The sequence below is a fragment of the Chaetodon trifascialis genome, chromosome 15, assembly GCF_039877785.1.
Source record: "Chaetodon trifascialis isolate fChaTrf1 chromosome 15, fChaTrf1.hap1, whole genome shotgun sequence".
NCBI classification, from domain to species: Eukaryota; Metazoa; Chordata; class Actinopteri; order Chaetodontiformes; family Chaetodontidae; genus Chaetodon; species Chaetodon trifascialis.
The window spans coordinates 16,550,602-16,566,993 of NC_092070.1; the positions used below are offsets into that span (position 1 = coordinate 16,550,602).

A 16,392-nucleotide genomic window follows, 5' to 3' on the forward strand; every position below is an offset into this window, starting at 1 on the left:
ATTCTGCACAAATTTGAGATGACACAGAATTCTGGAGGCATGAGAGGAAACTCAATATTTGCTGCTGAGCAAGATTATGTAAAAGAATAACTGATCTGCATGTCTGCAGAGCATAAAAACACCTTTGTTTTTGACCTATTCCATAAATAGGAAAAGCAAGACTGTACCACCTTCATTACATGATCTGCAACACTGTAAAAAATTAAAGTAAATGATGTCGCACAGTTGGATGTGTACAATTTTAGCTTCTTAATTTCCAAAACTGTGAATATTCTCTTACCATAAGAGTGTCCTGTCATCCAGAGGGACGGGCTTCCAGTTCTTGGCATCCAATGGTGGTGAGCAGAATGTGCAGCAGGATCTCCTAATTGGCCAGACTGAAGGGAAGTCCCACCTGACACCATGAGATGGGAAGCAAGGTCTCCATGACAGCTGTTGGAGGGGTGGATTCTTGCAAACTCCACCCTTTCCTTATTATCCCTGGCATCAGGATGAGACAAAGATAGGAAATACAAATGAAGACCGGTGTGCTCAAGGTTTCTAACAGTAACAGATTTTATTTGGGTATTTAGTGGATTTGGTTATGGCTTAATATTTTCATCAATGACCTTTTTTTCCATGACTAAGACGAGAGATGATGAGACTGTGATTATACCAACATGCAACGTTTTAAGACTAAAATTACATGTAAAAATAGAAACTTTTTTGTTGACCAAAAAAGAGGAAACAAAGTATTACAGATTGTTTTTTTTTCTGTGCAGTACCTCTGTGTCCTCAGCTGCACGCACTGTATCACCATACCATATCAGGACTACAGCAGCAGCACACAATGACTAAAAAAGACTAAATGTCAACAGCTCTCACTGACCAAAACTAGAAAGATAAGACTTTCAGTCAACTAAAACACAGAGGTTGACCAAATATGATAAAAACTAAAAAGGACGCTTCACACAGTATTGAGACTAAATCTAAATTAACACATGGCTTTACAGTTGCTTACCTGATGTATGCATCCCTCTCTCTGTCCAAGCAAGTCAGACCTATCTGCTCCCCACTCATCCTCTTCCTCTCTTCTTCGGTGCTGGGATCTGAGGGATACATGGAGCGGGGCGGTCCTGTGAGACAAACATTAGCTTAACCATTAGCTTTCACCACTGCGTCCCCCTGGTGAGGACATATTCCCATGTTTCTCACCATTTCTCAAAGCACTACCATGATTCACAACAGACTTGGAGCACTGATGGTGATTATTACTTTTTAATGTCATTTTAACCATACTGTAATGTACTTTACTGTATTCTGTCCCCCAAAATAAAATTGTCTTAACATGTTTGCTAGGACTTTTGCATAAATAACATTTTGATAAAATGAGAGCACTACTGTGTGCTGTTTTCAAAGTGACACCATGAATGGATGAGCAGTGAGTACAGATCCAAACAAGGACGCATACAAAATGTGCTGCTAACTGAGCACTGTCGCTTTATTTAAAATAATAATGCTGCATAATTGATTTTGATAGGTATCTAAGTTTCATAAAAAAAACAAGACTGTGCTGTTATGTTTTGTCAAAACCAAACAAAGACAACAGGTGTTTGTTTAGCAGTGTTGATGTAATGTAAATTGCTGTTTGCTCAGATTTTACTTCTTGGAATTCAAATATTCTAGTAATATATGTGAAATTTATGAATTTGTGCTTAAGGGTAACAGGAAAGATGAATAATACAAAACTCAAAAGTTAGATAGGCATGGTTTGACACCAGTAATAAAAGCCTGTGGGAGTTACATACCATACAAGATACAGCATAGCAAGCAAGCACACATAAATGCTCAGTGCCACCATAATTTTTCCAGCTTTTTCAGCTTTAGGCCTTGTTTTTTTATATTTCTTTTGTTTCCACAGCTCGGTCATAAACAGGTCACTGATAAGGAAAAAATGTGTTTCTGTTTCCTTCACCTCTGTTTATGAGGCAGTGACCTGGACTTCTTACCTTTCACTGAGGGATGTACCCTGCCCTGTCGGCTGTTGGGATGACCGTCTGCTGAGCGACAAGGTGGCTCCCTTTGTCTGGCCACAGCCACTGCAATTCCCACCGGCGGCTGCCGCACCTCACTTTCCCCATGACCTGCTTCCCCCATATCCCGGCTCCGCCCGCTGTAGTCAGGGCGCTCGTTGTCATTGGCTGGGCCCTTTCTGGAAGGTAGAGTCTGTTTGTTGCCCTGCAGGGCACAGCTCCCCCCAGCAGGACCTGATTTGAGGCTTCCGAGCCCCCCAAAGGGGCTCTTCTGGGAGAGGAGCAGTGGCTGTTGCTGGTTGCTGTACTTTAGTAAGCTTTTCATGGCACTGCTCTCCCCCTGAGTTGGGCCCTGGGGCTCAGGTTGCTGCTGTGGCTGCTGCTGTTGCTGACTGAGAGGGGGTGCAGGGGGAGGCTGGGGAGGAGGTAGGCTCATTCCTGTCTGCTGCTGCTGCTGCTGGGAGTGTTGCCCACCAGTGCTCCCTAACTCCATGTAGGACTTCCTCTGCTCCTCCTCAGGTTGTGACATGTGGTGGGATGGCCTCATGGCCCAGGACGGCACCGGGGTCTGCTGGTGGTGGTGTTGCCCACTGCTGTTACTGTAACCATAAGGAGACATGTCCATCTTTCTTTTCAGCTCCTGACTAGTCCCCTGGTTCAGCTCAGCAGGAGAAGGGGCATCTGGGCCAGGTCGACCATGCTGCTGGTGGCGTATCCTGGCTACCTTTTGGCCATCTCTCTGTAAGGAGCAGCTACCTCCAGGACCAGGGCCATGGGCTGCTCCAGCACCACTATGTTGACTCATGCTTTTACTTCCAAGTGGGGAGGAGTTAGGTGGTGGTCCTGGATGGGAACAGTCTCTGTAAGGAGAAGTGTTGACAGAATGGGGGACCGAGTGTCCAGCCTTGGGCCCCTGGGGCAGTGAGGGTCTGAACACATCCATGTCCACACCACTGTTGATACACTCAGCACTGCGTGATCGTACAACTTGGTGCTGCTGTTGGGGATGTGGAGGCTGTTGTAGTTGGGGAGGTGGAGGAAGCTGTGAGGGCTGAAGGTGTTGGTGATGGGACTGCATCCAGTCTGGAGTTTTCTCTGTCTTTCTGTATTGGTGCTGTTGTTGCTGTTGCTGTTGCTGCTGCTGCTGCTGCTGTTGTTGTTGTTGTTGTTGTTGTTGTTGTTGTTGTTGTTGTTGTTGTTGTTGTTGTTGTTGCTGTTGTTGTTGTTGTTGTTGCTGCTGCTGCTGCTGCTGCTGCTGCTGTTGTTTTCTGTGCCAGCTACTGTGGTGCCCACCACCTCCAGTCTTTTCTATTACCTTGTCCTTGGCATTGCCGCCTCCCCCTCCACCACCCACACCCTGGCAGTCAGGGTTACCAAGCTGGAATGGCCCACTAGATTTGTCCCCCAGGTCTGCCACAGATGGCACAAATGTAGGCCCGGTGACTTTAGGTTCTCGCCCCACATTGGCTGGCCCCCTCTCATGTGAGGCAGGGTTGGCTAGAGGAGCAGGAGGGGGTGGGCAGAAGAAGTCTGGGTGGTGATGTGTATGGTGGGAATGATGTGGGTGGCTAGGGTGGAGCTGAAGGCAATGGAAGCCCCCTGGGTGAGGATGTGTATGGGGATGAGCATGAGGATGTGGATGCGGATGCGCCCCACCAGCAGCAGAACCCATGTGTAAGGGTGGAGGTACAGAGTAGGAAAGAGAGTGGTGGAGTGGTGCCTGACCCCTTTCAAGACAGTCTGAAGGTTGTTCACTGATCCTCATCTCCCTACTTACACCCTCTTTAGTGCAGCGACTAGTGCCGCTTGGCCCCATGTGTCTGCCCTGGCTGTTGCCCCCGCCCCCCATACCCCCAAGGGCTGTGCCCTCCCCCCCACAGCTGGACATGGAGGCCTTAGCCCCTGCTCCAGTTCCTGCATCTCCATTTTGCATCTTGCCATTGTGCAAGCAGGCACTGAGGGGTTTGCCCATACTCTGAGGGTGTTCCTTGCTGTACTCCATTGCGAGTGACGCCTTGTGCCTCTCCAGGGCTCGACTGTTGACCTCCTCCAGCGGTAATGGATGCTGTGGATAGTGTGGGTGCTGCTGATGAGAGTGAGAATGGTGGTGGTGTGTGGGCTGCGGTGGCTGGTGGCTGTGGTGCTGTTGGTGCTGCTGCTGCTGTCTCTCCTTTGCCTCCTGTTTGCTACTGGTCCTCTCCTTGTCCTTGACAGGTACCACTCCTCTCTCCACAGAGCCCTCTTTAAGACCCTTATGTAGACCTGTCCCTACACCCGGATCTCTGTCTCTGCTGCAGGACCCCTGAGAGTGTCCTGCCCTGGACATTGGTGGCAGACTGTGATTGGCTGAGATGAGAGGTGGCTGGGACGGGAGACCTCGAAGATAGAAGTTCTCTAATTGAGGAAGGAAGGCAGGCCAGTAAAGACAAATGCATTAGTCAAGAAAGGAAAAAGCATTGACAGAATTAGATTATTCAGCCCTCATCATAGCATCCCTAGGCATCCTTATATCAATATCCCACATCAAATTACACCATAGTATGTTGTATAAATTGGATTTAACTGTCTTATTTCTGTCTGATTACATTTTAATCATCTCACGCCTCACCTTTTTGGGTGTCATAGAAACGGTGCTGCCCGTAGAGAACTCCACTGTTGGCATGGTGATCCAAGTGGCTCATGGGAAGGAAAGTGTGGGCCAGACTCCCTGAGAATCGAGGATACCCTGGAGCTGCTGAGATGGATAGCAGAGAGAGGGAGGGAATTGATAAGACAGGACAATAACCACCAAGATGCAGTTATCCAGACTAACCCAGCATAATCCTTCAGGTCCAATGCAGCTGGTGTTGTTCATACGCAAATAAGTACTGGCTCTGCCTGTCATGTTTGCCTTTCCTGCTTGAGTTTAGAATGCAAACAATGCAAGACAAGCTTGGGGATTGCTGTAATGTATGAAATTTGTCTTTGAAACACATGGCTCTTTCTTTATCTCCCTCTTAGAACTGGCAGTGGCACCTCTATCCATCTGAATTGAGCGATAAGGGCGGATTTGAAGCTAGTGTTTACAATGAAGAGCGAGTTGAGTGGCTGACCTTTACTGACCTACATCAGGGGTAAAAGGACATTTGGATGTTGGGCCTGTAAGCCAGTCCACCTGGGCTTATTACATCAAGCCCATCTGGAGGAAATTTACACCATAACCAAACACAAAACTCATTTTGCAATGGGACATTCAAAAACACAAAGGACTTTGAAGGTGGAGGAGAGAGAAAACATGGATTGAGATGAAAGCCCATCGTAATATTGGGACAAAGAAACACCATCACTATGACAACCCACCTCCACTGCAATTGGGTAACTACAGCATTTAAACAAATCAGCATTAATCGAATTATCCTCTCTTCTAGTGTACAAGTAATTATTGCGCGAAAGATATTAAATAATTAAATCAAGGTACTGTAAATGACAAAACTAGGGCGGTATGGGTGTATGATGAATTGAACAGTGCTATATAACTACAGTGGATTTAGCATATTACATAATGTGATACTAAAAAAAGTTATGATTAAACCGGTGGCCCCCTGTCGACTCCATGCTATGCATATGAAATAAATAAGGAAAAGAAAACTGACCGATATGCACCATGAGTACATACACCAATGTCAGGGTGGGAATGAAAGAGAGGGAGGAAAAAAAGAGGAGACCTCATGTAGTCTAATTTCCTATTAGTGCTTCTTTTCTAACCCATCTAACTGTGACCACATACAGGCATCTCAGTGACCTCCGAGTCATCAAGAGAAGTCCAGGTGTTTCACGTCTTCTCCACCCTGCTTTTGCACCTGTCTCACCCTCCAGCCCCACTTTCAAACACAACTCACAGACGGAGTGAAGGAAGGAGGAGGGAGATAAAGAGAGGAAAACATGGCTCTACAAGCTAAATGAAAGACAGACGTATTTGTGTTGGCAAGCGTGCGACCTGATCCCGGAAAGCGCAGATGCAGTTCATTTGGTCGTGTGTGTATGTGTGTGTGCGTGCTGCGCCGTGGTTTTAACAGGAGCTCCGAGTGTTGAATGTCTCACTTTCTGTCGGTGGAACAATGGGGCCGGTGCTGTGAGCCGGCTCTGGGGAGGGAGGAGTGTTGTGGTGGGCTTAATGACCCCGTCTCAGAGCGGCCTCCGCATGCTCCCATCTTAATTAATGAAATGCACAGAGAGGGCAAACAGCCCTGCAATAACACAGGAGGTGCTGCTTTCTGAGGAGGGCAATGGGGTGATAATTACATACCCTCACTTTTTCTCTCTTTTTCTTTGTTTCACCAATTTTTCTACCTCTTACTCTATTCGCGCTCTCCCCTTTTGTCTCTGGCTCTTTCTTCGCTGTCATGATTAATAAGCACACACATTTATGCCAATTCATCTACAGTAGGGGGAGGGGGGGGATCCTTTGTTTAAGCAAGACGTTTTTCTCTGATTTTGGGAGGGAGAAAAGCAGAGAGCTGTTTGGCAGTCTTTATCCAAGCTGGGAGAAGAGCTTCTTTTTTTCTGCGGCAGCATGTTGTTTGTGAGCGTGACGATTGACGGCGTAATCCCTTTTCACAGCGTGGTCTGGCTGTGCCCGATAATGCCAGCCCGCTCAGTTTCAGCATGCCCTCCATTGGGGCGGCAAGAGGGGGACTGCTGGGCACGGCAGAGCCCATTCAGCCATTAATCTGGCCAGGACAAGGGAAGCTGCTGCTGCTGCTGCTACTGCTGCTGCTGCTGCTGCTGCTGCTGCAGGCGACGTGAGCAGGGTCTTAGTGCAGTCTGCTGACTGCACAGCAGCCTCGCTCCCTTTCTCACACACACACACACACACACACACACACACACACACACACACACACACACACACACACACACACACACACACACACACACACACACACACACACACTTCTGAATCGGCAAGTGAATGACAGAGGGGAGTTTGCAGCGCATGCCCTCCTTTCCACAGACAGAGCAAGGGCGAGAGGCAGAACAAACAGAGCTGCATCCCAGGGAGGGATTTCCAGAAGTTCTGAAGGTATTTCTCCCAGCATGGTGGGTTGAGAGAAGCAGGCCGACAGGGAGGACAAAGAAGGGGGCTGGATATAGAACAGCACCTAGAGGCAGAGGCAAATTAAGCCTGCTGAATTAGAGGCAGACGTCAGAGTGTTTCGTTTCTCTGTAGCATGGAACCGTCCTCTTTCCATTCCTGTCCACTCCTCTTATACCTGCTCTGAAACCACCAGCCCATGCAACTGCTCACGAGGGCTTCTCCGCTCTCGCTAAAAGGCAAAACCACATAAACACTGAATTGTGTATACACTGAATTGTATATCGTCTCCGGGGCGAATGGCTGTAACATTTCAGAGATGGAGAGAAGGAGGCCAGAGTGAGTGAGCATGGCAGAGGAAGACCAAGAGGAGAGGAGGAGCAGGCTTAGCTGCCTGTCAGGTCCGCTAATTGAGAAAAAGTGACAGAACCATCAGGACACAGAAAGGGAGGAGGAGGGGTTTGATGGAGGAGGGGCAACGGCGTGGTGGATCTCTTCAGGTTTGACTAATTGAAAGGAAGGGATGCAGGCTGGCATGAGAGAGAGAGAGAATGAAAGAGGCAGGAGTATGGAAGAGAGGAGAGGTGGTGGTGGTGGTGGTGGTGGTGGTGGGGGATGCAGCTTAAATCCCACAAAAGGAAAAGCTAGCAACTGCTAACAGAAGGAAAGATGGACAACTGAAGATAGGCTTGGAAAGGCGTATCAAACAGAAGTGGATTAGACAGGTGTGTGCAAGCAGTTGTGTGTGTGCATGCGCATGTGTGTCTATATGTGTTGACAGAGATATGAGAGTGTGATTGTTTTTGGCATAACGTAAGAAGTCATTTGGACCGCAGCCAGCTGGCCTCAAGCCTGTGAGGAGCCCGCAGGTTTTTTTTTCCATCCATTTTTCTTTTTAATTTTTCCACTCAGTTGATTCAGTGGGGTTTATTCAAATGTGAAAATAAATCTTTCAAAAGCTCAGAGGGCCTAATCCATTTTACCAGGTGTTTTGAAAAACATTTTACATTACATTTATTAAAACGGTCACTACACTACATCTGTCTCTGTCATATACTGCCCCCCCCCCCCTTTCTCTCTTTCTCTCTCTCTCTCTCTCTCTCTCTGTGCATGAGTCCACGTCTCCCCTCAGCAAATGAACAACAGACAATCCCATGCGTGGCACACACAATGGCTCTTACTGTATTTGGCAATCAATCTGAAGAGAGAATCTTAAAACAAAAAACCTCTTTTAATCCGCACTACCCTCTGACATCATGAAAGCCACTAATGGTTTGGTTCTTGGCACTGTCACCTTACACAAATATTTCAGCATTTGTAAGACCGTAGACTGGACACTTTTCTTTTCCCAACACTATTAATCTTTAAGCAAAAGTCAACACAAGACTTGTCTGTACTGACCCCCTCTGTCAAAGCTAACTTGATCCACAGGACCATACCACCACTATTATGTGGTGACATTATTTATAGGTTTGCTTAACGTGTCACTTAGCTAATGGTTTGTCAATCATGCTCCCGATAGAAATGTGGTCTGTATGCATGACTTAACTGGCCCTCTTTAAACATACTCACACTGTGTCCACACTAATGCGGATTAAGTTGAAAACATTTGGCTTTCAAACACCAGAAACTGAGCTTTGACAGCTCTTTCCTAATTGGATTGATTAGGTTGTGATTAGTTTTTGGTGCAAATCCAGATTCAATGTCGTATCCAGGAAAACACCACATTTTTGAGAAAGTGTTCTCATTCACTTACTGGAATAAAAACACACCAGCCACGTGTATCTTTGTGGATGAATTTGGTTGCAGACATTTCTACACCTTTTCTATTAGAATTAAACATTCAGAGAGGACTGTGCAGACTTGGGGAAGGCAGTCCTTAAGCGCTTTCTAATTATTAATACATTTTATTTGGCTTCTTTTCATCCCTACCATTTCAAAAGCCTGTGATTATTGTATAGAAAGAAGAATTTGTTCTTAATTGACTTACCTACTAATAAAAAGAAGTGTTTATCCACACTAAGTGACTGCTTAGCAAGTGACTAATAGGTGATTGCTATCTATTGCTTGACACACGGTATATTTCAGCTCTTTAATCGGTGAGAAACAGAACAGCAGAATAGCAGAGACAAAGACATTCTGCACCATGACAGGTATATGCCACAGACATGGGGATCATACAGTAATCTTCGAATAGAAAATTTGAGCTGCTATGCTTGGATTTGCATGCAAAGAGCCACTTTAAAAACACACTTGCAAAGGAAAAAAAAAAACAACCCAGAGAATATCTTTAAGGTTATAAGTGACACGCTAACGCGGCAACACATGCACGCACAAGTCAGTGCCTGCTCTGCTGCTGGTGGGGTTCTGCTGACACCCGGAGAGAGGAGGCGAGAGTCTGGGTAATTGTGCCGCTCATTTTGATGACTTGCTTTTTATGCAAAACAGGAAAAAGACAATATGCAATTATCTTGAGGAGGGAACAGCTGAATGTGGTTGATGAACAGTCTGGATTCAATCATGCTCTTAGTGCGTTATATGCAATTAAACTGCAATAGAGATAATGGCCTCCATTGCCAACTGAGTAATAATCCCAGTCATAATCACCTCCATTACTTTTATTAGGCTTGGCATTATCATCATCACTCTTATTAATATTATTCTACTTTTCCACAAGAAGAAAATCTTTGACAATGAAACCCTGAAACTACAAGGTAGAAGAAACATGGTTGATTACAAAATGAGTTTTGAGGGAAAATGTTTCCGACTGATCTGATGATAGAGTTGATCTCTCATTCAGATTTAATCTTCCTGTCTCTGTGTTTCTTCGAGGCAGCCTGGAGTTTCACCTATTCTAACCGCTGTGGCAGCTGCCCACTGACTCAACCCCTGGTGGCCATGGGTGACATGAGAGCGAGGTCGGGGGAGGGGAGGAAGTGGCTATGAGGCACCCAGTGGCTTAACACACTCAAAAAAACAGACAGCATCTCAGCTGCGCTGCACCCAATCAGCCCCAGCCACACATCAAGCAACTGGGGCACCGCTGATCAGTGACCACAAATAACAAACATTCCCCCCTGGCGTCCCCCCCATGGACTAACAGCTGGGCTATTCTTAGAAAATAAAGAAATAAATGCAAGAGGGCTGAAATAACAAGAGTCCGTCGACTTCACAAAGGCTGTGGTTAACTAGATAGCATTGGGCGGCCATCGCATCGTGTAATTAGCAAACAATTATGAACGTGTAAATGTTAAAGTGACAGCAGTGGAGTCAACGGAAAGCAGCCCTCGCATTAATATATCAGTGGGTGGTGTTGGTTAGGTTTTACATTTATCTGTCATCCTTAGCTTTTGAATTCCCGAAATACCCTTGCAGATTAATCTCTCTGCTTTATCCTCGTCTGACTTCCTGGCTGTAGCTAAGCAGAAATGTGAGGTGTTGAACTGATTGTGTATGTGTGTTTACATTTTCCTGACTGTGCACATGTGTGTGTGTGTAGTAAGGGTTTTGTAATGCTGAGTGCTGGGTGGGAACCACCCTGTTAAACCGTGATGGAGACACCAGCTGAAAGCTCTGCAATCGCTGCAACTTTTTACTGGCCTGCATTTGCGCGTGCTGTTTCTGAGAGTGACATTCCTGCTGACGTGAATCGAATACCGCAAGATTCCTTGGCTGAACTTTTGACCCTGTGTCCCCAAAACCAGGGCACAGCGCTCCATCCCAAACATGCCTGGGCCTATTTCAGTGCACAAATAAAAGGGCGGGAGCCTGGCTTCTGCTGGATGATTACAAGCTGTGCTTTGGTGGAAACTTAACACGGCCTAAAAATACACAATATCAGAGTAACAATACACCCTGCACAGCTTTGTCCCCAATACTGCTAAGACGTGAATATCTTCTCATCCAGACAGTGTGGTCGGATGAGAGAATGAGGCTGTGGGTATGTGTTTGCGTGATTTGAGGTACCTTCATGCGAATGGGGGAACCAGATTTGCGAGGCGCTGGAGTGGGGTCCGCCCCGGAAGGAGGGTGAGGAGGGCGAGGAGGGCGGCCGGGAAGGGTGAGACGGATGGGAAGGGGGGGTACCCAGACTACTGGCCAGAAAGGTCCCCATGAAGGAGGCGGAGGAATTGCCCATCAATCCACTGCCTGCATTCCCACAGGGACAAAGGTAAGCAGAGAAAACATGGTTAGAATTAGAGGAGCGCATGAACACTGTGACCGTGAGTGTGACCAAAAAGAAAGCAAACTGCATCAGATCTAGATGTAGATGTAAAAGGATGGAGCCCACGGGCCCTCTGGGTGGAATCATTAAGCCAGGCAGATTTGATCGCTGCCCTGCAGAGAGGGTGAATGAGTGTGAGTGTACATGTGTGAGGGAAGGAGTGTGAGACTCTCCTCCCCCTCACTGACAGCAGAGTCCTCTCCCCTCGTTTTCTCTCCCCTCACACCGCCTCTCCCCATGGGCAGACAGAGGTCTCATCTCACAGCTGAGTACACACTTTCTCAGGCTCTCTCCCTCTCGCTCTCACACACTTTTGCTCCTGCTCCCCAGTGTCCCTTTCTCAATTTCTCTCCCTCCCTCCATTATCTTATGCTCTCCATCTCTCACTTCCATGCCCTCAATCTCTCTTATGGCTCTGCTCCATTTCACCTCCTCTCTGTCTCTCTTTCTTTCATTCTTCCTTTCTCTCTGTGTGACTCTGACAACCTTGTGCTCTTGCTTTCTTCCGTGGTTCCATTTTGGCATTTTACTCCTTTTCCTTCCTCCCCCTGCTCTGTCACAGTGGCCCTTTCCTCTCTTTCCCTGCTCTGTCCCATCTCGATGAGCAGAGATACACTACGTGCATTCTTCATCCCTCATTAGCCCCTTTTACACAGCCTGTCCAAGGAGGAATGTTGTGCCGTGATCCGGCCTCGCTGTTCTGTATAAAACGTACAAACACAGAATCTGAGGGGCATTGTTGTTCCACCATTAAGCCGGCAGCAGAGGTAGTAACCATGCCGAATTGAAGTCTTTGTAAAATGCGTGAGCCAGCAGGACGGGACAGGTGGGTGCTGTTTTGACCGAAAAAAATTGGGGAGACAATAATGTTGGGGAGGCCACATTTTTGAGACATGTCACACATCACACCTTTTGCTTCCGAAATGCTGGCATGCTTTCTCTAATCTCTCACTGGGGCAGCATTATTGTTTGGTGTGAAATAGCAAAGCCGGTGAAATGACGGTGTCTTCTACACGGCAGTATTGCGCGGTCTCTTTTTGAAAAGGGGTAGAGTGTGTTTGTGTTTTTTTCTGGCTTTATCACTTTCTGACACATAGCATTGCTTTGCTTTGTTCTTTACCATAATGATGGCACCAGCAGAGCAATCTGTCCCTGGCTGGCTGAACTGTGTGTTTAACAAGACTATGATGAGTAATTGACCATTCGTAGCAACGCCCGTGTGACTGGGGGCTGATTGTCTATTATGCATTGCTGGGCAAGTCGGAGAAAACACACTGATTAACCACTGCTTAAATTACATTCCCATTACGCGCCCGCCAGTGCACTTGAGCAAGGGGCCCGGGTGCCCGGCTCTTTGCACATTCATTTCCCCCAAGTCACACTGCCATGAAGTCTCATGCATATGTATGATGATGCCTGAATGAGAGCACACATGCACATGCTTGCACAAACACACACATTGGTGTAGCATACATTGTGCACACAGGGCAAGCTGTGATAACGAAGGGGAGAGCAGCGTGGTAAAAATTCATTATCAGCCTCTCATGACACGCTGATCTAACAAGGAACGTTGTTTGATTTGATTTTCTTTAAGCATGAATCAGTCCAAACATGAATCGATTCTTTTCTGGGAGTGTGAGAACAATTGTGTGGAAGTCTTAATCAGCCAGGCAATGAGTGAGCACATCCTCTGGGCAGACAGCAGGGATAAACCCATCAGTCTGCTGCCGCTCGCTCTTGCACCGAATAGCCTATGGCTCATGGGCCAGAGCACAGGAGCATACAGAGGTGCACACACACATACACACACTTCCCTCATAGAAATAGGCATGGACATGCAATCTCGCACACATGCAGACACACATCTGTCACACTTTGCACCACAGTCCCAGACAGGTGGAAATCCCCCAGAATCCCCAACCTTACAGAGCTTTACCTAGAAAAACCAACCTTGTCTGTGTGTGTGTGTGTGTGTGTGTGTGTGTGTGTGTGTGTGTGTGTGTGTGTGTGTGTGTGTGTGTGTGTGTGTGTGTGTGTGTGTGTGTGTGTGTGTGTGTGTGTGTCCATGTGACGGTCTGTCACAAACTCATGGAAAAACAATAGCAGTCTCCTTTGTGTTTAAACAGCACACTTATCACTGCAACTCAAAGTAGCCTCTGAAATTTGGCCACAGGAGAAAATCTGAAATGCGTTATGTTCCTTGCTTCAGTGTTTGTAATTAATGATGGTGTTTTTGTTGTTTGTCCTTTGTTTTATGGATTGTCCAGCACAACGGGAAACCTGCTAGAAAACTTTTTTTTTTACCTACAAGTCAGCCTTTTGGGTCAAAGTCAGCGAATTCAATTTAAACCGAAACTGATTTGTGTGTGTGTGTGTGTGTGTGTGTGTGTGTGTGTGTGTGTGTGTGTGTGTGTGTGTGTGTGTGTGTGTGTGTGTGTGTGTGTGTGAGGGATAAAATACCAAGCATCCACTACCATTACAAACATTTGCTGGAATAAAGCACACAGAAATGATGAGCATGACTTAAATATCTTCAGGAGGCAGCCGCGTAGGAATGGGTGCTATAGCAACATCGCACATGTCAGTAAGAGGTAGCCTCACCCCCCGTTCTTTTTCTGCTGCCACCTCCTATCACCCCTGACCCTGTGGAGCACTCCTGGCAGAGCTCTATGGAGTCTAAGGTGGGGTTCAGGGGCAGTGAGGGGTGGATTGTGGCCAGCGTGCTCACTAGGCTCACATCTAGTCCCCATCATCGAGACACCCAGGGCTCCTGTATGGCACCGCCCTCCACATTGCACACTCCTCGGCCCTCTCTTTCTGCCTGTCGCCCCAAGGAACCCCAGCTTTCCTCAGTGCCTCCGGCTCACATAAATCAGCTAATCCTCCTGCATTATTAACAGCCTCGCCCCAGAGAGAGAGAAAGGGTGAGAGAGACATAGAGAGTGACAGCGAGAGGCTGTAAAGCCCTCTTCACACACCAAGAGAGGAGAGAGCCTCTGCCAGAAAGACAAGGAGAGGAGAGGGACAATACATAAAAAGGGACTGTCTAGATGTCAGGCAAGGGGATCTTTGAAGTTTGAGCTCATGTTAGGGGAGAAGGGGATTGAAGGAAAACCATGGGAGGATCTCAGATCAACTCATACATACAGCCCTTCCCACAACAGCACCAGATCAGACCTCTCACTCCCCCTTCCCACCAAATGATCTCCGGTTCATGAACCGGTTACGTTCAGGATTCTTGGAACCCTGGTGATATTTAGTGAACCAGCCCCCATTTCCACTGGTTTTGAGTGGAACCATTGTGATTGAGGATGCGTCATCAGCAGAGGGCGTTGCACAATGTACAATAGAAATAAACAATAGTAGCAAGATGATGATCGATTTCCGGCAAGCTTTTGCAGACATTTGTTTTTTTACCAAAAGCATGCATCAACTACAGAGGACTTTTTCATGCCAGACAAATGGCCTTCCCCATCCTCTCTCTCCAACCTGTAGAATATGACATGGCAAGTGATGTCATCATGGTTCACACTTCAGGTCAAGGAGAAACAGCTATCCTTTGGTTCCAGCTGGGAACCAACTTTTCAGATTCCGAAACAATTTATTCTTGGTCAGAATGCTCCAAAGGGCTCAAAATTAGGTGTGCAAACCGGAACAGAACCCGTTGCATGTTGCTGGAAAAGGTGATCAGTGATCCAGTTTGGTCACTGGGAAAAGGGCGGATTTGGTCCAGTCTGAGCTGTCGTCGGTATAGAATACTAAAGTAGTGGCCTTCACCTCTGTCACACTGGCTCTTGCTGACTCCACAGCCTGTCAGTCAGTAAAGGACCCCTCCCTTGGGGTCACGTCTGCTGTTTACCTCCTGCTGAGAAATATACTGCACATGGTGCTGCACAAATCTCTTGCAGTTTGCTCAAACATCATTGTACCACTGTTGAATCCAAGGCATCTAATTGGATTCCTCAAACCTATTTAAAGCCAAATGAATCAGAGGTGTTGGTGAGAAAGCGCACAGGCTATAAAACTGGGCCTTGGTGTTGGGGCAGTTTCAGTTTGGGTGCCAACCAAAGCAGTGCAGAACAAGTGGAGTGAAGGTCCAAGGCATGACAGCACCAGTGTTGGACTCACCACAACTGTTTATTTAGCAGCTTATTAAATGGTGACATGGATCCAGGGAGCCTGCCACTGCTACACCAGCTCCTTGTAAAAGTTGTGTTTTTTTTCTGCCTGCATTTTTTTTTAAACCCTGTTTATTTATTTCTCTGGTTCTTAAGTGGTGCCAGCAGTGCACTTGTATGGGCTCTTAAGAAAATCGGGTCATGTGCATCCTAATCGGCGCCGATCCCTGACAGCGATGGAGATTAATCCTATTAGAGAATTACAGGAGAGGGGAGCATTGGGATGAGGGAAGCCCACCTCCCTCCCTGACATCTAAACATCCCACCCCAACACCCTCACTCACTCAGCTGTGTTCAAATGGGTTGAAATGTACAAACACACAAACGAACGCAAATATCCCAGAACCTCTGGAGGTGGAGGTGTTAACTGGTGCTACTCCACCCACGCTCCAGTGTGGGTGTGTTGGGTGAAGGAGGCCAGTTTGTGCACAACAACCAAAAACACACGTGCATGCACACACAGCAATGTGGGCCCAAGCAGAGGCCTCCATGGACGGCACTGAGTGAGCAGCAGGCGGGGAGGCGGAGCAGGGAGACTGAAGGCCCAGTTGTCATGGGAACGAAAGAGAAACAGCGCTGGAGGCAAGGGGGCTGAAAGCTAGCCATAACAACAGCAGTGGGCAGATGCAGTTGGTCAGTGTGCTGCTCAGCAACAGCAGCCCTTCTAACCTACCTTGAAACCCCACCCAAGCTAAACGCACACACACCTTTCTCCTGAATGTAATCTGATTTCATTTGTTAGGGTGCGGAGAGTGTCATAATCTTTGCCCTGTTTTGGTTGCTAATCTGCTCCAATGAGCACCCCTACCCATTAATGTAACTCCAGGGTGAGTGGTTGTTTGGTGTCTTAATAAGGAATTATACAATAATAGGATGTAAAGGGATTCGTCTAAGTGTGTGCCA

General features: G+C 47.2%; 1 protein-coding gene across 8 annotated transcripts in view; it reads right to left on the minus strand.

Moving 5' to 3' along the window:
- LOC139342878 (BAH and coiled-coil domain-containing protein 1) overlaps window positions 1-16,392 on the minus strand; it is a 65,779-nt gene that overhangs the window by 23,390 nt on the left and 25,997 nt on the right. For 6 of the 8 annotated variants that reach the window (XM_070980147.1, XM_070980150.1, XM_070980151.1 and 3 more), the window contains 5 exons: window positions 11,053-11,235; window positions 4,621-4,746; window positions 1,989-4,406; window positions 1,001-1,115; window positions 281-480 (listed from right to left, as the gene is read on the minus strand). In XM_070980147.1, coding sequence (XP_070836248.1) covers window positions 281-480; window positions 1,001-1,115; window positions 1,989-4,406; window positions 4,621-4,746; window positions 11,053-11,235 — 3,042 coding nt within the window. The remainder of the gene's footprint in view (window positions 1-280; window positions 481-1,000; window positions 1,116-1,988; window positions 4,407-4,620; window positions 4,747-11,052; window positions 11,236-16,392) is intronic. The other 2 variants (XM_070980153.1, XM_070980148.1) reach the window with 1 other exon arrangement.